Source organism: Ambystoma mexicanum, chromosome 3q, assembly GCF_040938575.1.
Source record: "Ambystoma mexicanum isolate Mex_15411 chromosome 3q, UKY_AmexF1_1, whole genome shotgun sequence".
In the NCBI taxonomy this organism is placed as follows: Eukaryota; Metazoa; Chordata; class Amphibia; order Caudata; family Ambystomatidae; genus Ambystoma; species Ambystoma mexicanum.
Genome location: NC_090926.1, coordinates 593,234,858 through 593,256,392, shown reverse-complemented (window position 1 = coordinate 593,256,392; position 21,535 = coordinate 593,234,858). Strand labels below are relative to the sequence as shown.

Sequence of the window (21,535 nt, the reverse complement as noted above, 5' to 3'; positions counted from 1 at the left end):
AGGTCTCCTTTTCATTTCACAACCCCTTTTTTGATATGCACCCAATCACCCACAAGTATTTCCACCCTTCTCCTCCCCGACTTTACATTTATTTTTCTCACCCATTCACATTTCTCATCATCCATCATCCATCTTCCCTCTCAACTCTTCCACAACATAGTCAGTATCTCGTGCTCTGCTTACAAAGGAGGTGATACCTTTGTGCTGGGGTTCCTACCTCTCATTCGAAAGGACTCACTCCCGTGGATGCATGTGGGGCCAATCGCAGGGCATATAATAATCTATCCCCGACAGCCACCTTCTTATCCCTTCCACACGCTCCTGCTATCATCACCAGCTCCATTACACAGCGGTTTACCCTTTCCACCATTCCATTGGTTTGCGGTTGATAAGCTGCAGTTCTTTTGTGCTTTACCCCACAATATTTAAGATACTCTTGGAAGAATCCTCCAACAAACTGTCTACCATTATCTATCAAAACAGAATTTGTCAAACCTTCCCTCTCTTACACACACTGTAGAAACTCCACCATGACTTGGGTCAAGATATCTTGCACAACTTGGAACTCTGTCCACCGTGAAAAAAAATCAACTACCAGTACAATGAATTTTCCGCATCCACAGGACCAGCGCTACAACACACTCTCAATACACATCCCCACCATTCTCTCTATATCTCGGTCAAAGAGTGGCCACCAATATTCACTTTTCAAAACTGTTTTGGTTTTGTAAACTCCAATGTGTCCCTCATGAGCAATGTCAACCATCCTCCTCCTCAGGGCCTGGGGCACAACAGCCCTATCCCACCTGTACAATATATCACTCTTGACACATAGTACCAATCTCACCTCCCATACACTTCTCTCCTCCCAACTGAGCAACCTCTTTTCCGTCCAGCCATCCTGTACAAATTGCACAACTCTCAAACACTTCCTCCTCCCTTAAGGCCCTTGTCCACTCTTTGCGAGTCACAACTCCATCGTGCGTCACAAACTCTGTCGGTAATCACATCCCCCACATGACATTCACCATCTCCTCTCCACTCTAGTTTAGTCTCGAGATACGGTCCGCCAAAACATTTTGCCTACCAGGAATCACTTCCATGACAAACATATGTCCTTGCTCCTGGCCACAGAGCAGGCCACCTTTCTAGATACTTTTTTCCAGTCCCTTTTCTTCCAAAATTACCTTTAATGGCCCGTGGTCAGTTCTGATGATAAATTCTGCACCCCACACAAAATTTCTCCACACGCGAATGAAAGGCAACCGCCTCCTTCTCTAAAACCGAGTAATTCCTGTCTGCTCCTCTCAACATCCTTGACGCACGAGTCACAATTACTTCTCGACCATTTTCATCAATCTCCGTCCATACAGCCCTGATAACTGAGTCGCTGGCCTCCACAGTACTCCTCCTCCTGGTATTAAAAATGGCCAGGGGTCTTGCCATGTCAATCTCCCCTTTTACCTTTCGAAATTCCCTTTCACAGTCCACATCCCACCCAAATTCTACATCCTTCTTGAGCAAACTCCTCATTTACAAGATCTTATCGGAAAAGTTGCACACTTATTTCTGATAAAATTCAATAATCCCTAGAAAAGATCTCAGCTCTCCTTTGCTTTCCAGGGATTTTACCTTCTTGATCCCATCCACCAACTCTTTCTTGAGCCTCAATCCTTCACTTGATATTTTGTGTCCTAAATACTCTACCACCTCCTTTCCAAACACACACATTTCCGCTCTTAACGTTATCCCTTCTTTTCCGGGATAGCCACAACTTTCTTTACATTTTCCTCATGTTTTTCCCAACTCTCTCCGCAGACCAGAATAGCATCCTGGAAGCAGTGCTCATCGGGAATGTTCTTTAGAAGCTCATCCATCACCTTTTGAAAAACTGACGAGGCCGAAACAAGACCAAAAGGCATTGTGTGGAATTGAAATATCCCCTCATGAGTTATGAAAGCAGTTACTCCCTAGACCGATCATCCAAGCTTATCTGGTGATAGGCGGATGCCATGTCTAACTTTGAAAAATGCTTTGCCTTTCCTACAATTGCTAATATCTCCGTCATCTTGGGGAGCGGGTGTCTCTCCGCCACCACGCATTTATTCAGTTCTCTTAAGTCCACACACAGTCTTAACTCTCCACTGTTCTTTTTCACCACCACCAGAGGGGACACCCATTTAATACATCAGGTGGGTTCTATAATGCCAGATTCCCTCAATTATCTTAACTCACGCTTTACCCCATCTCTAAACACCATTGGCATAGGCCGTAACTTAGCTGCCACTGGAATACTCCCCTCCTTGAGACAATCCTATGCGCCATGCCCTTCCCACATCCGATATCCCTTGAGAATACCTTAGGATATTTTTCCACCATGCTTTTGTTCTCTCCATCCCAGTAGCGTTATTTTGGTGACATATACCTTCCCAAGGTTTTTTCTTCCCTTGAATTGTAGATGGGCAATAAAACATCCTATAACATCTATGTTTCCTAGATTTGTACCCCCTGGGCCTTTTCATCTGAAGGTAACAACTCACCCACTTTTCTGCCCACCTCCTTCTCATATACCTCTCATGACATTAATGATAATTTAGCTCCCGAATCAGCCATCATCCATATAGTTTTTCCATTCACATTAATATCGGGGAATGGACTGTCACAATCGTCAACTTCATTACACATGACCATGTTTACTGTTACCACTTCTACTTGTTCTTCCTCTTCACCTGAGGACTGCTGATTCGCCTCCTTTACGTACAATACTTTTCTCCCACCTCCAAGTGAATACTTTTTACAACCTTTTGCACTTGGCACATGTTACTCTTCTACTTGGACATACATGGGAGTTTGTGAAGTGGTTAGCACTCGCACATCTAAAACAGCCTTTCCTCCGTTTTGGGGGCTTTTGTTTCATCATTTTTACTTTCTTAAACATCACGAGACCTTTGTCCACTACTTTCCCTGGATCCACCACCCTTAATATCTCAGTAGCCACACTCTTATTTTCTTTTTTGTTTGCTTTGGCGACACATGCCATGGTTTACTCTACTCGTTTTGCTACTGACACCGCCTCATCAAGGCTTGGTTCATCCTTAAGCCATAACTCTTCTCTTATTTTATCTTTGCAACAGTGGATCATAAATTGATCTCTTATGCGTTCATCCAACTTTTTGCCAAATTTACAGCTGAACGACAAATGTCATAAAGCCGTTAGGTACTCTTCTACAGAATCTCCTTCTTGTTCCCTTACGCCAAAATGATGTCTCTCAAGGATGGTGCTAGTCTTAACATTAAAATTGAGATCAAGTTTATGTAAGGCCGCATCAAATTCATTAGAGCCTCCTTCCACATCAAATTCAGAGATTTCTGTCAAGGTTTAATAGATTTGTTGGCCCTTGTACCCTAAAAAGTGCATCAAAAGTTAAACTTTTCGCTCTGCCGATATGGTCTTCCCACATGCCGCCTTTACAAAAACCCCTTTTTCCAGGGAGCCCATCTAATCATGGCAGGCACCGAGTTTGGCATCAAAACTGGGGGACGAGGTACATCAGACATAGCCATTTCCGAAGGGAGCCAATTATTTTCTTGACGTTTATAAATGTTTCACCGTCAGAAGAAGTCTGTTGAGGGTAAGTTAGCCCTGGGATAGAAAAATAAATACTTGATGCGCAAGGGCACACACTCCTATTGGACGCTCACAATGGGCATACACGTGAACAGTTGAGTGGGATGCTGCTATCCTGTGTTCCGTATGGAAACCCCTGCTAAGTGCCTTCCTCTAGTGCCCGAGCCCTGCTGAGGGTTGCTAAAGTCTCCTTCAGGTTGAGCGCCCGATGCTCTGGTCAGCTGTTCAGTGCTCCGAAGGGCTCACGCACACGCACGGAGCAACGTGTGGGCGAGCGCACCTTCTCCTTCACTGTTATCTGTTCAGTGCGTGCGCACGGCCCATGCTGTTTTGGGCACGTCCTAGGGGGGGAATCTCCTCCCCTTTGCTCACACGCCCCCCCTTTTGTCCCTCCTTTCCTTCACTCATTAGGGGATGCAACACGGATACTCCAACAAGGGGTTGGGGGCACAGGGTTGCCCTCACCGCAAGTTTTCTGTTCCATTGGCTCTTACCAGGCAGAGTTGCACCGTGCCACTGCTTGCCGCTCTGTACTCCATTCTGCCCTCCCATTCAGCGGGGGGGGCTGGGCACTGGGAGAGGACCACCAGGACCAGAGACGCTCACAGCAGACATGCATTAGAAGTCTGTGCTGGGGGTTTGCTGTATGGGTTCCAGCCTCGTCGCCAGTGAAAAGAAGATGCTCCACACTCCATGTAAGGGGGTAACAACTTCAGGAAGCACAGCATAAAACCCCAAGCACATCCAGCCTTAGCCCTGATCTCCAACCGCCTCTCTCTGAATAATAACATTCCAGATCCCTTGTTTTGCTGGACACATTCCGTAGTGTGGTTCTATGTCCTAAGGGAAGGTGCACATTACAACCAGTTACAACAGGTTGATTTGTTGGTTGGCTACCGATTATGACCACATGTCGTGTGCAGTGTGGTGGAGAAAGTATGCTCCCCAAATTGCAAGGGATGCATATGTGGTTAAAGTGGCCTTCACTGCGGGGGTGGTGAACAACTACCCCGTCACAAGATTTTCCCTTGTCCACCACCATAGTGATAGAACGAGAGCTTTCGAGACAACCACTAGATCAACTCACTGACCGCTTGCCTGAGACCATTGGCTTGAGAGCCACTCTTACATCGGATGAATGTGCAGACGAGCGTGAAGTACCAGATAATCACAGAAAGCCATCATACCTAGAAGGCGCAATGCCTGTCACATGGTTAGCTGGCGACTGGCTAGATACATAGGGATTTGGAACAGCATGTTTTGTACCCTCTCGTCAAAGGGGAAGACAAGGTTGTTTTTTGTCCAAATGAGAGCTCCAAGAAATTGCTATGCTTGGCTGGAGATGAGATTTGATTTTTATCTCATTGATGGATAATCCAAATTGGAAAAGTAGGTCTATGGTTTTCTGGATATTCTGTAGACACGCTTGATATGTGTCTCCTATTATTAGCCAGTAGTCCAGAAAAGGGAACACTGGAATGGACTGTCTGCCGAGGTGCGCTGCCAACACTGCTAGAACTTTGGTGAATACTCTTGGCAGTGAGGCTATGCCTAAGGGGAGAACCTTGAACTGATGGTTAGTCCCTCCCACCTTGAATCTTAGGTATTTCCTGTGCGCTGTCAACATTGAAATATGAAAGTATCCATCTTTCATATCCACTGTTGCCATGTAATCCCAGTTGGAGAGGTACTACTAGGAATGACTATCTCTTCCTCCTCCTCCTCCTCTGTATCGTCAGCCTCCGGTAAGTAAGGACTAAGGTCTATATCTTGAACTGCATCATCTTTACACATATCAATATTAAGAGTAGGGGTGACAGGCCTACTGACTGCAATTTGGTGATCCAACAAGTTTTGGATCAATTCACTTTTCTTTCCTTTACAACTGAGGCCTATTGATTTACAAATGTCTTCAGAGTTTGTCTACTGTAAGATTTACAAGACCCTCTGCTTTAAAGATTTCCATGTTACGGCTGTTTAGTAGTTACAGATTAGGTAGAACCAGCCTTGTGGATGGATTCTATGGACACAGGTATAACCAAGAGTCAATGTAATCCAACACTACTCCTACCAGTAGTAACACCAGTGTTTTCCTAATGTCTACCTGGAGGGAGAATTTATAAAACGATCCCTTGGTATACAGACCCCAACTTCTAGTATAAGTCTGTTCTACTGAAAGGTTTGGTAGTATGGCAGAGCAGCCAGGCTTATTTTAGGAGGGAGATGTGAGCTGTAGGTAAGTACAACAAAATCAATACATAAATATGTCTAAATAAACTCTTACACAATTGTAGTTATAGTAAAATAGATATGGATTTTATATACACAATGTAAAGTTATTCAGGTAAGTAAGTACTATTTTAACTAATCAACACAATAGAAAACATAAGCATAAGTGAGTAACCCAATAGCTCTGGACTGTCATGATTTTATGGTCACCTCACAACTGGATCTCTTATTTCTAACTGCGACCTGGTTAAGGGACTCCTCTAGCCCCTCTATTGTGCAAGCTCTCCCTCCCAACTATAGCTTTGCACATGTTGGCCGCCCCTCAGTTCATCCTGGGGGTGGTCTTAGTATTATGTATAAGTCCTCTTACAAAGTTATCTGCGCACGTCCAGCGCACTCATTGAAGATGGAATGCTTACTGGCCACCATCTCTATATCCCCCAATGTTACAATAACAGTTATGCTCGTGTACTACCCCAGTAGCTGATGCCTCCTTATGTGCTGACTTCCCTGATTTTGTATCGGCACTTCAAATCAACCATCCTAATTTATGGGTGAATGGGGATTTCAATCTTCCAGTCAAGTCCATCTATAGCAGTCAGGTAGCAAATGTTCTCTCCCTGATGATGGATCTTGGTCTTTCTCAATTAATCCATGAACCCACTCACCAGTTAGGTAATAAACTGGATTTTAGCTGTGCACCTGAATCACTGATTACTATCTCGTTCATCTCTCCTGTTTTATGGTCCGATCACTTTCTGGTACTCTTCACCATTCTCCCAGGTCCAGCCAGGCAGCCTTTTAAGTCTGCCAGCTTGAAACGCAACTGGCACAAGGTGGAATCCTCAGTGCAGTCAGCCTCTCTCATCACGCACTGTCCTAAACACAGTCCTTGTACCCTAGCAACACTGGGTACCTCCTTTTTGGCTGTAGCTGACCTGCTAGCGCCGGCAAGGCTTTGTAAGGAAAGAGTTTATGATTCTGAACCTTGGTTCTCAGATGAACTCAGAGCCTTAAAGCTCTGTTGTCGTCAGGAGGAAAGAAAATGGTGGACAGGCCACACAACCGCTAATAGAGCTGCTTTCTGCCTTGCTCTGACAGTATATCAAAAGGCAATCTTGGCTGCAAAGAAATCTTTTTTTCAGAGAAAAGGATGAACATGCTGTCAATAGACCAAAAGCGCTATTTGAGTTAGTTCATTCTCTCTCCGCCCCAACTAAGGTTGGGGCCTCCATTGTGTCTTCACAGGCTCTATGTGATTCTCTTTCTTCTTTCTTTCATTCCAAAATCTAATCCATTCGCAAGGACATTAGTGATAACTCCATGGGGATTGCGAGTGATGAGACTGTCTTTGAACTGCCAGCGCCTAATGCTTCATGGCTATCTTTTCCTGTTTTCTCTGAGCAAGATATTTCTGAAGCCATTCATGGCCTTAAATCGGCTTCTCCTGCCGATGCCGTTCCATTAGCGGTACTTAAAGATATTTCTGGAGATCTGATTTCCCATATTACATCGGCGGTGAATCTGTCATTTCAAGAGGGGTCTATACCTAATCCTTTGAAGCACGCTCGTGTGCTCCCCCTCCTGGAGAAGCCTTCCCTAGACCCGGCCGTGCTTGCTAACTTTCGGGCCATCTCCCTCCTCCCGTCCTTGATGAAGGTTTTGGAGACTTTTGTTTTCCCTCTTCTTTCATCTTTTCTTTGAACTTTTAGTTTTTTTTTTTACATTTTCCAGACCGGTTTTCGACCAGGGAGAGGAACCGAAACGGTTCTTAACTTTGTGTTTGATGACCTGACCCGTTTAGTCGATCAGGGCGGGGCAGGAGCTCTCCTCCTGCTGGATCTCTCGGCGGCGTTCGACACGGTAGATCATTCCACTTTGATCTCTGGTCTGTCGGATTCCGGCCTAGGTGGGAAGGTGCTGAGCTGGTTCACCGCCTTTTTGGCGGACCGGTCCCAGTCAGTTTTTCTGCCTCCTTTCTGCTCTGAATCTGTCCAATTGTCTTGCGGAGTACCGCAGGGATCGGCACATTCGCCAATCCTGTTTAACATCTATATTCGCCCTCTTTTACTTCTCATTATGCCACATGGTTTCCCCTTTTACTCTTATGCAAACGACACGCAGATCCTGGTTCACCTGGATCGCTCTTGTCCTGGAGCCGCGGCCCAGCTCAGGAGCTGCCTTGAGGATATTGGTGCCTAGATGGCAAAAAACTCACTTTATGGCTGCAAGACGGAGGTCCTGGTGGTTGGCACAACTTGTACTCTCTCCTTCTGATTTTTGACCTGTCTCTCTTGGTCCTTTTCCTACTCCGTCTCCTTCGGTGAGAAATCTGGGGGTAAGGTTCTCATCTTCTCTTTCTATGGCAGAGCAGGTTGGTGCCGTTTATAAATCTGGCCACTTCACATTGCGCACTGTGCGGAAGGTTCCTCCTTTCATACCCTGTCACTTTCATGGCACGTGGTAGCGGCTTTGTTTCTTAGTACAGCGGACTACTGTAATTCGCTGTACTGTGGCCAACCTCGCAATCTGATTACCCGCCTTCAAATGCTTCAGAATGCGGCGGCCAGAGTGGTTCTGCGCCCTTTGGTACGAGAACACATCTCTCCACTCCTGAACCAGCTGCACTGGCTCCCTATCGAAAAACGGATTTGGTTTAAATCAATGTGCCTGTTTCACCAAGCTTTTTATAAGGGAGGAGCGGAATATCTCCAGAAGTTTGTTCACTATGTTCCTGCTCGCCCTCACCGATCCCAGGCTGCCCTTCTCCTTTCGGTACCCCGTATTATACAGTCACGGACTGGAGGCAGGGCTATTTCGGTTTTGGCCGCTAAAGCGTGAAATCAGCTACCCTTGGCACTTCGTGCTACCTCCAACCACTTCGCTTTCCGGTGGTCTCTAAACACCTTCCTCTTCTGAGTGCGTGTTTGCTCTAGTACTCCTCATCCTACTGCTCAACGCCAAGATGCCTTTGGGCGTATGTGCGCTTTTATAAATTCAGTTAACATAAAAAAACAACAGTAGGGAATTATACAGATTATGAACACAGTTCAATAGTAAGTAAAAGCACTTGTTATAGCAAATGTCCTGTTGTAGGAATAAGAAGGAGTATTCAATACCAGCAATAGCAGTTTAATAGTTTCAAAGACTTGTAATACTTTTCAGAGGCCTTAAGGATTTAGCAGTCCGTCCCTATCTAGGTATGACTTCTTCAAAGTCAGATTGGAGGTAAGGGACAGCAGCAGAAAAAAGCAAAACAAAAGAGGTGATGACTCGAAGGTTTAGAATTAATCTTAACCTCTGAGCAACCCTCCAGACCAATGTTCTTTTTCTGCCAAGCCAATACAAAAGGGGAAAGACCATGTGCAAATCAGGCTTGGTCCCACCACAAAAGAGGCAGTCCAGTCTGAACTGCCTGGTCACATCCCTTCTGCCCGAGACCACAAGCATCCCCAAACATGCTTTGGCCTTGTTGGGCCTCATCAGTGAAATGTAGCTCGGGTCTCTAGGCCCAGCAGGCACGGGACCCACGTCTGGGCATACCTGTTCCACTCAGTGTGACTACAGCAAAACAAAAGAGCTGACAGCTGGAAGATTTATAATGAATCTTAACCTCTGCCACTGCTCTGGGCAACCAACCTGACCATCGTTCTTTACCTGCAAAAGTTTCAGAGGATTCTTCTATTACAGTTTAGTAAACTGCTTTGGCTGGTCAAAAAGGTTTCAGGGACCTTGGGAAAGGCTTCCTATAGGTGCACAAGCATTAGGCCTGGGAAAAAGGCACGGGTGAACACCCAAACACTGGAATCAGCCCTTCAGCAGCCCATGAGCGGCAAAATGACTAGCGGTAAGTACTACCACGAGTCCCACAGTACCTGAGGAGTTGTGAAGAAGATACAGTTGGATTCTTTCACGGTGCAGCAGCAGTGCTCCCGGTCTCCCTTTTTCTTGGTTGTGATGACAAAAAGAGGGACTCTGGAAGGGATGTCACAGGAGCAGTCGAGAGAAAGGACTCCCAGCAAAGGATTCTTCGTGTTCCCACATTGGTGTGCAATTTTTTGTGCCTTTTTACAGGTTCCAAGGATGAATGTTTACAGCCCTGTCAATCCAACCTCGATTCCTCGGTTCTGCACTCCAGTGAGGGGACTTTGAGGAGGGGGTCTTGTCTCTGGAGGTCCAACTGGAGCTCACCAAAGTTCTTAGAGGATTCATTCACTGGAAGATGATGCACTGCAATATGGTGGGAAGTCCCCAGGTATTGGCAGTTTGCAGTACAGGAAGGTCACAGCACGTCGGAATGGCTCGTCTTGCAGGTCCTCTTCTGGCTAGGTGGTCCCACAGCCAAAGGGAAGGAGTTGTTCTTTTCGGAGCTCCTCTGTCGAGTTGAAAACGGGGTCAGTGGTCTCTTTGCAGTAGCTAGAAGGGGCTGCAGGTGTCGTTGGTCATCTTCTTAGGATCTTCTGTTCCAGTGGTCGACTTGCCTTCTGCCTCAGTATCCTCACCTTTAATTAGGATTTCACATTCATCCTCTGCAAACTCTCCCTACATTTTACAGAAAGGGGCGGGTGGCTGTCCAATCAGGACAGTCAGCCCCCCAAGTGGAAACTGGTTCCTTTCAGGCATACTAGAAGACAAAGGATAGCAGAGTTTCGGATCCTCCCATGCTTCCTGTCCTCACAGACACACTGGAGACTCAGCGGGCCACACAATGGGTTCCTGCCGAAGACACAACTCAAAATAGATCCTCCCACAATCGGGACGATAGAAGAAGGACTAAGAAAGGACAACTATACAAGAGATGGAGAAAAAAAGAGAGAAACCACCATTTTGGGTCAACAGTGACCCTTCTGTGCTTAGCCGCAGCTGTGAAGTCAGCCTTCGAGCAAAAATTGCACAAAGGTCAGTAGAACACGTCCAGTGCCACCAGCCATAGCTGTATGCTTGTCACTAACAGAAATGTTACAGGAGCAGAGAGAAAGGGGATACTAGGTAACCCCTCAGTACTCCACATAGCGTGGTGTGTGCTGATCTCTCAAAAGGAAAAGCTAAGAAAGATAAAAAGTATCCCTCTAATCTTGAGAACAGTAGCTCTTAAGGAAAAATAAAAGAATATAAAAAGGAGAGCCCAAAAGGCTCCCAGTAGCACTACACAAAGGGTGCTGTGCGCTGAAAAACTGTAACACAGATGCCTTTAAAAAATATGGAGGAAAGCATGACTCTATAAAACATAGTAAAACACAATAGACAGGGTTTTCATGGTCAGAGCAAAAGAATGAATGAGAGGAAAAAAGACTCCCCTCATTCAGAAGAACAAGAAAAAGTTCCAGAAGTCCATCACACAGTGATGGGGGGGTCTCACAGGTAGAGGGGATTTGGCATAAAAATGATAAGTCTCCCTAACAGAGGGGGAAAGAGATTCAGCCTGCATGGCGTAGGCTGCCCACTGCTTAGTGCGCCTGTCTTTAAGAGTTTTTCGGATTAAATAATTTACAGGCCCTACAAAGCAGTTTGTCATGATCCAGAGGAAGACAAATATTGCACTCTTTATTAGTGTCTTTCCAAGGAAACTTCCTGTTGTAGGAAGGACAGAACTTAAATGATGGTTCTTTCCATGGTTAATAGAAACCAAAAAGGCAGCCAGACAAAGGAAAGTATGGGAAAGTGTGAGAAAAGGCATTCTCTACTGTTTGCAAAATGTTAAAAGAACCCCCACTCTCCCTACCTCGAAGGCCGAAGCCTGAACAAAGCTGCAGGTCGCTGTCGAGAGTGCAGTCGTGGAAGTCTTCGGATGGTAGTCTGGAAATGTTCGAAGGACCATCAAAAACACGCGTCGAAGACTTGATAATGTTTAATAAATATAAAGCAATATATCTCGTAGATATTCTACGAGCTAAGCATTAATGTGACGGACCAGAATGGCGGGCAAAAATTATCTGGGGACCTCGACATGTGAGGAGTCATGGTACGGTACATGTCACACTAGGGATAGTCACGCACGCACAGTCGACGTCCATTTTCAAACTTCGAAAACAAGATGCAATACTCTGCAACTTCCATTGGATCGGACTATATGCACAGCATTTGGTTCTAAGCAGATCCACAAGCCTCATAAATACACTTTCATTCGGTATTGCATAAGTGCTATAAATAAACACGGTCAAATAATTACCAGCAAACATATACTAATAAAGCAGTAGTATAAAGCAAAGCAGTAAAAGAATAGTGTTTCTAGTTTATTGTAAGGCACGCGATACCGACTAACCTAACAGGTGGGCACTAGGATTATTAATCCTAAAATCGAGGGAAGAAAGGGGTTTAGCACCTTTTAGGAAGCAGGCCAACCCAATAGCCATTAAAGAAAGAATTATAGTACTGGGATGGAATAGGTTCCAGTTCACATTAACAATCCATCATACAGAATATAACAAGGTGTGTTTACTGTAGCACTATTACTTTCTAGGAAAATGGTGAACTGCAATGGTGTATTATACTAAACTCTATAGTAAACTAATTCTACTTTCTAAAATTCCAGTTATTGTCCTAAGGAACCTAGGAAGCTATGGAGGACCCAGGAAAAATGGGTTGGCTCAAGTAAGTGACCTAAGAGTTTAAAGAGTTTACAAATGATCTGCATAATGATTCCCCCAAGCACATGTGTAGTCCACTGTATTTGCAACAATAAAGTCTTACATTCAGACATCTCTCGCACTCTCTGAGAGCAAATAATTAATTAATGTTACGTTTCAGAACACACCCCTTTCTAAGGAAATTCATCCTTACTGTCGACGTCCTGGCTACAGACTAACTAAATAGTTTTTGATTATTGTAAATTACAATCATTTTTTGTTAGTGATGTTGATTATTTCTATAGTTTGATAAAATCGCAGTGAACTACTTTTTATAGTACTGGGACTGTCACTCAAGATGAGAGATTAAATAATCACTATTCCAAAATAAATGTAAGTGCTGTGTTGATGAGGAAGGTTTTGTGACCGTATCCACAGCATCAGAGAAGCCCAAATACACAATTTAAGTGTGTCTGTACAATCAGGCACAGATGAAAAAGCGAGAAAGAAAAGAGGTGAAGAGATACTGAGTTAGAGAGAGAAGAGAGCTCTGGGAATATAACTAGAGGGAGAGACATATGCAGATGTTTCTCGCTATGTCTATCTCTCTGGAAAGAGCAGATTACAGAAAGGGTGGGAAAGGATGTGAGGGCATTCTAATTAGAGACACAGAGTTAGAAAGAGTGAATGAGAAAAATGGCTTGGGAGAAAAAAGTAGCCAGGCGCTCATCCAGACACAACTCTACAATTCGAAAAGCCTTCTGTTTTAGAACACGGGGTAAGAGTGATTTGGAAGTCCTTCCCTCCTTATAGCTACCTCAACCTCAATTTCTTGAAGTTGTACCAAGCATACAGTGGATGGGGTCTCCTGCTTTAATTGACTCGTCGTACCTGAATTCCGGATGTTGTGTCCGACACGACGGGACCAGCCCACAGGGTGGATAAGGTCACTCCACATGTGGCACCAGAAGTCATCCTCACCGTCACCATCTTCGTAGAGGAGCCTCAGGCGTCCACCAATCATTGTCTCCACCACTGCAGGGCGTGTACAAGAAACGTGAGTCTTGTCTACCACTTCCAGGCGCATACCAGGCCGGAAGGGGTACTTCATGCTCTCCAGCATCTAAGGAGGTGTAGGGGAGGAACAAAGAAATGAAGAATAAAAAAAGGTATAAGTAGTGAGAAAGAGGGTAGGGAAAAGGAGAAATCACCTTCTTGCGAATTTCGGTACTATGACGTCCTCGCTCACCCTCCATCACCACAGATTGGGAATTCATACACTGCAATTTACCTAAGAGGAACAGATTCCCTGAGGTAAACATCCTCCTTCCTAAGGACCCACATGGCAAACTAGTCCATCACATTACAAACTGCAGCCCTTCTCATCCCTTTTAAATTCTTTTATTCTCATCTTCCACCTCACCACTGTATTTCTCTCTACTTATAAAAAGAGAGAAGCAAGGACAGAATTGTTAAAGTCACTCTCTATATAGTGAAAACTCCATCGGAGAAAACATTACCAGAAATAATCACATATTTACAATAAAATCAGTGTGAATAAAATTGAAAGAGAAATATTAACTGAATCAAATTTGTTTTGATTGAGAAAAAAAACAGGGCTTTTGGGTGAATGGTTGTTCAGATGGTTATCAGAATCAGCCATGTTTATAGATTCTGAGAGGCCACCCTATTCTGGAGAACAGGGAAAGGCACTAATGTCGAGCCAAACTATCTGGGTAGTGTGACAGAGCAGCAATGCTTAGACTTTGGAGAGCGTGAGAGTGGTGAAGGATTCAGTCAAGTACACACAGAGCACTCTTAACACAAGTTAGGCAGAATGTATAAAAAATACAATTAATTATTTAGCAATTAAAAACCACAGGTCAGTATCAGAATAACCATACACTACTATTGCATACACATTCACTTTTGGGGTGCTCTGGCTAACGAGCCCTAATACTTTACTTTTGAAAACAGTTAACACAATCCTAGCAATGGTAAAGATAAATAGAAACCAGAAAGACCATAAACAGCCTTATGAAAAGAAGAGATTATACCTAAAAAGTAATTCCTTAGCTAGGAAAGATGGGGCCTATGGCCTTTAGAATGACAAGTCCCAGTACAGATATTTTCAGAAGGCTACAAGTCTTTAAATGAGACTGAACAAGTATTGGAAAAGCCATCAGGCAGTGTGCAAGTGTCTCAAAGTTGAAGAACAATGAAAGTAAAGTTCTTGAAAGACCCTCGCCCAATCCAACCACCTTAGGGAAAGCCCAAGGGAGAATGCATGACCAGAACTCCACCGATCATGATCAGGCAGGGGAGAGGTAGGGCAAGGACTTGATGCATGTTAAACACTATTAAGAGGAGGGAAAACAGGTGTGTTTACTCGCCCCATGTACTCCGATTCACTGAGGGAACACTTTGGCAGTTCCTGAAATCGCTGGCCGTCCGTGCTCTGTGCCTGGGTTTCATTGAAGGAGGACTAGGGGTCACGGGTGCAGAATTCCCTTTCGACATTGGGATTTAGGTTCGGCTAGTTGGTGCTTCGGCATTATGATGAGACGGTTCCTGGGACTGGACGGCTGGATGACCCTGGCACGATGAAGAAAGGACCACCATAAAGTCGACGACATCAGAGGATCCCAGTTCACGATGCAGGTGGAGATCAGCAATGGCCAGTCCAAAGAAATGGAGTACGTCAAACTTTCCAGCAGAAACAAAGAAGCTGGTCCTGCAAAGTCCCTCTTTGTGATGGAAAGATGCAACTGCAAGTCGATGGTCTGAAGAGTCCAGAGTCCGAGCTCGGGACGACGACCGATGCAGTGAGCTACCTCAATGTAAAGCTGGTCCCATGAACAACAAGTTACTTTCTTACCTGGTAACGTTCTTTCGATGGGATGTTCTGACGATGTATTCCACATCTATGACAGGTTATCACCACAGCTGTGCTGCTTTGGAACATTTTCGGCATCTGCGCCCTGCGTCGATGACGTCGATACGCTGTCCTCGAGGGCCTCCATCGAGCCAACGTCACCGGATGTTATAAGTAGGATGCACGACGCCCGTAGCCTCAGTTGTAGTTTTTTCCCAGAACGTGTGGCACCAATCTTCTGCCAGAATGACTACAGAAAGCCTTGCGGAAACGTAAGCTGCAATCGCATAAGGAATTCTGTAGAGGGGCAGGCTGGGAGGGTTCGATGTGGAATACGTCGTCGGAACATCCCATTGAAAAAACGTTACCAGGTAAGAAAGTAACTTGTTCTTCGAGGGGATTGGTTCCTCCGACGTATTCCACATCTATGACAGACTCCCAAAGCAGTAACAGCGTATGGAGGTGGGAAAAGAACTTAGAATTTTTAGAATGCCCAAACAAATTGCAGAATAGAGGACTGTCTTACCAAAGGCCAAATCTTGCCCATGGATAGAATCCAGGGAGTAGTGTTTGACAAAAGTATGGAGAGAGGTGCATGTGGCTGCTTCACAAATGTAACGAATGGGAACACCCCTCTGCAGAGCAGTGGAGGCAGCCACACCCCTAGTAGAATGGGCCTCAAGGCTACCGGAGGGTCCTTACCCGCCAGACGGTAGCATTCCGAGATGGTCAAGATAATCCATCTGGACAAGGTCTGCTTAGTAACTGCTTGACCCAAACGCCTTCCAGCGTATCCTACAAAGAGCTGATCCTCCACTCTGAAGCGGGACATGCGTGAGATGTAGAAGCTTAACGCTCTCCTAGGATCCAACCTATGGAGCCTCTCCTCTTCCTTACCAGGATGCGGAGGAGGATAGAACGCCAGACGAATGACCTTCTGGCTTAAATGAAATTCCGACACAACCTTCGGAAGAAAAGAAGGACGAACTCTAAGGACAACCCTGTCCTTATGGAACACTGTGAAGGGTGGCTTAGCGGATAGTGCCTGCAACTCACTCACTCTGCGAGCGGAAGTAACCGCAACTAATATAACAGTTTTAAAGGTCAACAGTCTCAAAGGGCAAGAATGTAAAGGCTCAAACGGAGCTCCCATTAGGAATTTTAGAACCAGGTTCAAATCCCAACCGGGCACCTGAAAAGGTGACGGTGGGAACACATTAGTGAGCCCTTTCAGAAACTGAGAAATCAAAGGAATATTAAAATAAAAACACTCCTCAGACGAGCGCTTAAATATAGACAGTGCCGCCAGGTAACCTTTAATGGTACCCACTTGCAGGCCCTTGTGGACTAACGAAAGCAAAAAAGACAGAACCAGGGGAATGGCACATGAAAAAGGATCCACATTCTTAACCCTGCACCAGTCACAGAACTTTCTCCAACGGCAACGGTACAGAGCCTTTGTTGTGGGCCTTCTGGCCGAAAGCAACACCTCCATCACGTCTTCAGGGAGGTCCCAATCCTTATATCTCAACCTTTCAAAAGCCAAGCATGAAGGTTGAGGGACTTGACCTCTGGATGGAGAACCTGACCCCCCTCCCGTGAGAGCAGATCGTCTCGGTAGGGAAGACGGCGTGGATGGCAGATGGACATGTCGAGAAGGTTCGGGTACCACGTTCTCCTGGCCCATGCCGGAGCAATGAGGATCATTCGGGAACCAAACCTCCATAACCTCCGCAGCACTTGCGGAATGACAGGGACTTGAGGAAACGCGTACAGTAGTGGGAAGGACCACTCCACTACGAACGCGTACCCTAAGGCTCCTCTTGGAGGAAATTCCCGCGCGCCGAACCTTTCGCACTTCCGGTTGACACTGGTGGCGAAGAGATCCACTTGTGGGGTCCCCCAAAGGGCGAAGATCTCCAGGAGAATCTCCTGAGCCAGCTCCCACTCGTGAGAGACCGTGCTCTGCCTGCTCAGAGTGTCCGCCACCTCGTTTTCGTCTCCGGCCAGATGAACTGCAGAGATCGAAATTTCCTGCTGGATGGCCCAGAACCAGAGCTGCATCGCCTCTCTGCACAGAGGGAGAGACCCTGCACGCCCCCCTTTTTGTTGAGGTAGTGCATGGCCACTGTATTGTCTGTCAGAATCAGGACATTCTTCCCCCGCACAGATGGCAGAAAAGCCTTCAGTGCTAGCCTTTTGGCCCTCAGCTCCAACAGATTGATATGGAGTCTGGACTCTAACGGAGACCAACGACCGCTGACTGTCAACTCGTTGGCATGAGCTCCCCATCCCGTGAGGGTCGCGTCCGTCACGATCGTTACCTCCGGCCTGGGTAGCCAAAACAGAGCTCCCTTCATCAGATTGCCTTCGACGGCCCACCACAGAAGATCCTGGGCGACCGAGAGCGGCACCTGAATGGGGCCCGACATCCTGCCACAGGACTGCGACCACTGCAGCTTGAGAGCCCATTGCAGAGATCTCATCCGCAACCTGGCCTCTGGCACCAGAAGAATGCAGGATGCCATGAGGCCGAGCAACCTCAAGAACTCGAACGCCGGGAGACTCTGGGCATGTTGAAACCTGTGCACCATCTGCAGAATGTGATGAGCCCTCACCTGTGGAGGCAAACACTGCCCCAGGGATGTGTCGAGCACTGCTCCGATGTACTGGAGCTGCTGGGTAGGTGTCAAGTGGGACTTCTTTAAGTTGAGGGAGAAGCCCAGCTTGTGAAGGGAGTGTCAGGTGACGGACAGATGATCCAGGACTTGCTTGGGAGAGCGCGCCCTGATCAACCAATCATCCAGGTAGGGGTAGACGTGAATCCCCACCTTTCCTGAGATACGCTGCCACCACCACGAGCTTGGTGAAGACCCTCGGGGCGGAGGTCAATCCGAACAGCAGGACCCGAAACTGAAAATGCAAGTCGCCAACCGTGAACCTCAGGTACTTCTTGTGCTTGGGATGAAGCGGCACATGAAAGTAACCATCCTTGAGGTCGAGAGATACCAACCAGTCCTGAAGTTGAAGGACTGGAGGACTTGAGAAAGAGTAACCATCTTGAACTTGTCCTTGGTGAGGAGCTTGTTCAAACCACGCAAGTCCATGATGGGTCTCAATCCCTCGTCTTTTTTTCGGAAACAAGAAATATGGGGAATACCATCCCTTGTTCCACTCTGCTACAGGAACCAGTTCTATGGTGCCTTTGTCCAGCAGGGATTTCATTTCCTGCGCAAGGAGCAGATCCAGACTCTTCAAAGAGAGATTCTCTGGTGGATTGTCATGAGGCCTCTGCCAGAAAGGAAGACAGTAGCCGTGGGCTATGATCGCCAGAACCCACACATCTGAAGTAATGGCACGCCATTCTACAAGATGCTGCGCCAGCCTTCCCCCCAACCGGCGAACCATGGGACATGGCCTCATGACTGAGCTGAAGCAGCTGCGGCAGTGCCTGAGGGCAAAGAGGTAACTGCCCAAGCGGCCTTGGCACCTCGAGGACCTTCTTTTCCACCTCTGGTACTCCTACGGTGGCCCCTTTGACTTGCAACTCCCCTCAATCTACCAAAGTTAGAGCAGTATCGAAAGGAACCTCCCCTCCATTGCTGTCCCCTAGGACGAAAAGGCGGAGGTTAGCGAACTGCAGCGCTCAACGACTTCGATGCAGCTTTGGAGGTCTGCAACCTCTCAAGGCTCTGGTCAGCCTTGCTGCCAAAAAGATGTACACCATCAAAGGGCATGTTGAGAAGCTGGGCTTGTACGTCAGGAGCAAACCCAGACTTCTGCAACCACGCAAATCTGCGCATCACTGTGCTCGCCGCCATGGACCGGCTGACACAGTCTGTCATGTCCAGACCCCACTGAACGGATTCACACATGGCATCCTTGCCATCCTGAACGAGGGCAAGAAAACCATCCCGTTCCTCCCCTTCGGGAATATGTTCAGCCGCCAAAGACACACAATTCCACAGAGTGTGAGTGAAACGTGCTAAGGCACACAAGGAGTTGGCTGCCTGTAAAGCCAAACCCACTGAAGAAAACACTTTCTTCGCCCAGCCATCAAAACATTTGTCGTCCCTATCCGGAGGGATGGTAGGGTATGCCTGCTTTGCTGGGGCCGTGGCCGCCTGCACCACCAAACTCTCTGGAGTGGGGTGCGTAGTCAAGTAGCAGGGGTCGCTACTGGCTGGACCGTATTTTTTCGGCAACGACTTGCTCACTGCCGGGAGACTCTCCGGAGCAGTCCAAGCCACCGCCACCCTTCTCTATAAAGCCATATGAAATGGCAGCACCGGGTCAGTGGGTGGACCATGGTCAAGGATATCAGTCAGGTCATCCTGCAGAAAATCCACTGGTGGCTCAGACCACCCCAAGTACTCCGTTACCCTCGACATGAGACGCCGGTATGAAGACCGACCGAACTCAACCTCCGGAGAGGTGTCCAGACCACTGGTGTCGTGCAAAGTGACGCAGGTCTTCCAACTGGCTATGAACAGACAAGAGTTCGTCAGTAACCTCATCAGGAACCAAACCTTCATCAGACCCTTCCATCCACCTCAGAGATGTAATCCAGAGGCTGGAATAAATCCCTGGATGAGGACACATAAAAAGGTTCAAATACAGGCCTCACTGACTTCTTCAGGGCCTTCCTCTGAGTTTCCACCAATGCACGGGGTACCTCCGGTAAAGCCTCCACAAAAGGCGTCAAGGGAGTCGACGGAATCGATGTTGAGCGTGGCGCTGATGGCTTAGACACAGGCCTCGAGGGCGGTGCCCCGAGCGTGTCCTTCGACGGCCTCGGCGCCGATGACTTCCTCTGAGGCAGAGCCTCGAGAGAGTCCCTCAACGGACATGGAGCCAATGGCGTCGACGTCTTCTTAGAAGACATCAGGGCTCTGACGGTCTCGAGGGCGTCGAGGACCGGGACCTGGATTGGGCATGGCTAGAGCGATCCACCTTGTCCGATCAGGACCTCGACGGCTCCCGATGATCGCGCCGACCGCCCGAGCCCGAAGGCGTGCGAGTGGAGGTCGTAGCGCGTTCCCTGCCGGCTTCTCGTGAAGGCGCGGACGGAACAGAGCCGTGATTCGAAAATCGCCTTCATCTCCTTACGAAATGCGTCCCATGCCGCAGGAGAGGAATGCTTGTTGGGACAAGCAAACCGCCGTCTGGCGGAGTCCTCGGACGAGGACGGCGACCGGTGACAGCGCTTCCGCGAGTGCCTCGAGGAGGCAGAGGAATGGCAGGAACCACTCCGGGACCAAGACCCCCTGGACTTACGCCGATGTCCGGAGAGTCGCCCCTGGAATCGTCAGTTGAAAGCCCAGCGGATTTGTTTTTTTTAATAAAACATTTTTTATTGTTTTAAGAAAACAAACAACAAAACAAAATCAACATAGGGACTATCATGTTCATTCACTATCCAAAGGTATTACACATGTTGTCCATCTCCAGAGAGCCTTTACATGAGTACTTATATGTATTGTTCGTGCTCGTATCACATGCGGCAGAGAGACCTAAGTCACTCCCTCTTCCCACCTTTCCCATATTTTCGAGACTTTGTTGGGGGCAGCCCCTTGCATTGTAAATCCTGCGCTCTATCATGGCGCATGTGTCCATATCCGTTATCCATTGTTCCAGCGTCGGGGGTTTTGGAGCTCCCTATTTCTGCGCTATGTTGTGTTTGATCAGCCCCATTGCTGTGTGTAGAAGTAGTTTCTCCCATTTACTAAGATCTATTTCAGTGAGTATGCCTAGGAGTAAAGCCCTTGGGTCCAGTGGTATGGGCCGGGTCAGGACTCTAGTGAGTCTGTTACAGCATGCAGTCCAAAAGGCCTGTATCCGGGGGCATGTCCATAGGATGTGTATGAAGCTACCTATTTCCTCTCCACATCGAAGACAGTTTGGATTTGGGGCTCGTTTCCAACCGTACAAGCGTGTCCTGGGATAATATAATCGGTGGAGTATTTTCAGCTGTACCAGGCGGAGCCTGGAGGAGATAGCGATCTCCTGGGGATGCATGAGCACTTGTATCCAGTCCTCTGGATCTATTTCCCCCACATCTACTTCCCATTTCGCCTTTAGACTGTTCAATTCGGGGGTTCCAAAGGATGATATAGCGTTATATAGGATGGAGGTGCATTTGGTAGGGATATATGCGGGCAGCATGTTGCGTTCTATAGGAGTGTATTCCGGTACCATAGTGTCTGCTGGTATGTGGGTTTTCAGGGTGTGGGCCAA

At 47.2% G+C, this 21,535-nt stretch overlaps 1 protein-coding gene across 2 annotated transcripts in view; it reads right to left on the bottom strand.

Annotated features, from left to right (window-relative positions):
• The window catches only part of L3MBTL2 (L3MBTL histone methyl-lysine binding protein 2), a 1,258,415-nt gene that overhangs the window by 517,496 nt on the left and 719,384 nt on the right, over positions 1–21,535 (bottom strand). For both annotated transcript variants that reach the window (XM_069654433.1, XM_069654434.1), the window contains exon 10: positions 13,315–13,546. In XM_069654433.1, the coding sequence (XP_069510534.1) occupies positions 13,315–13,546 (232 nt within the window). The remainder of the gene's footprint in view (positions 1–13,314; positions 13,547–21,535) is intronic.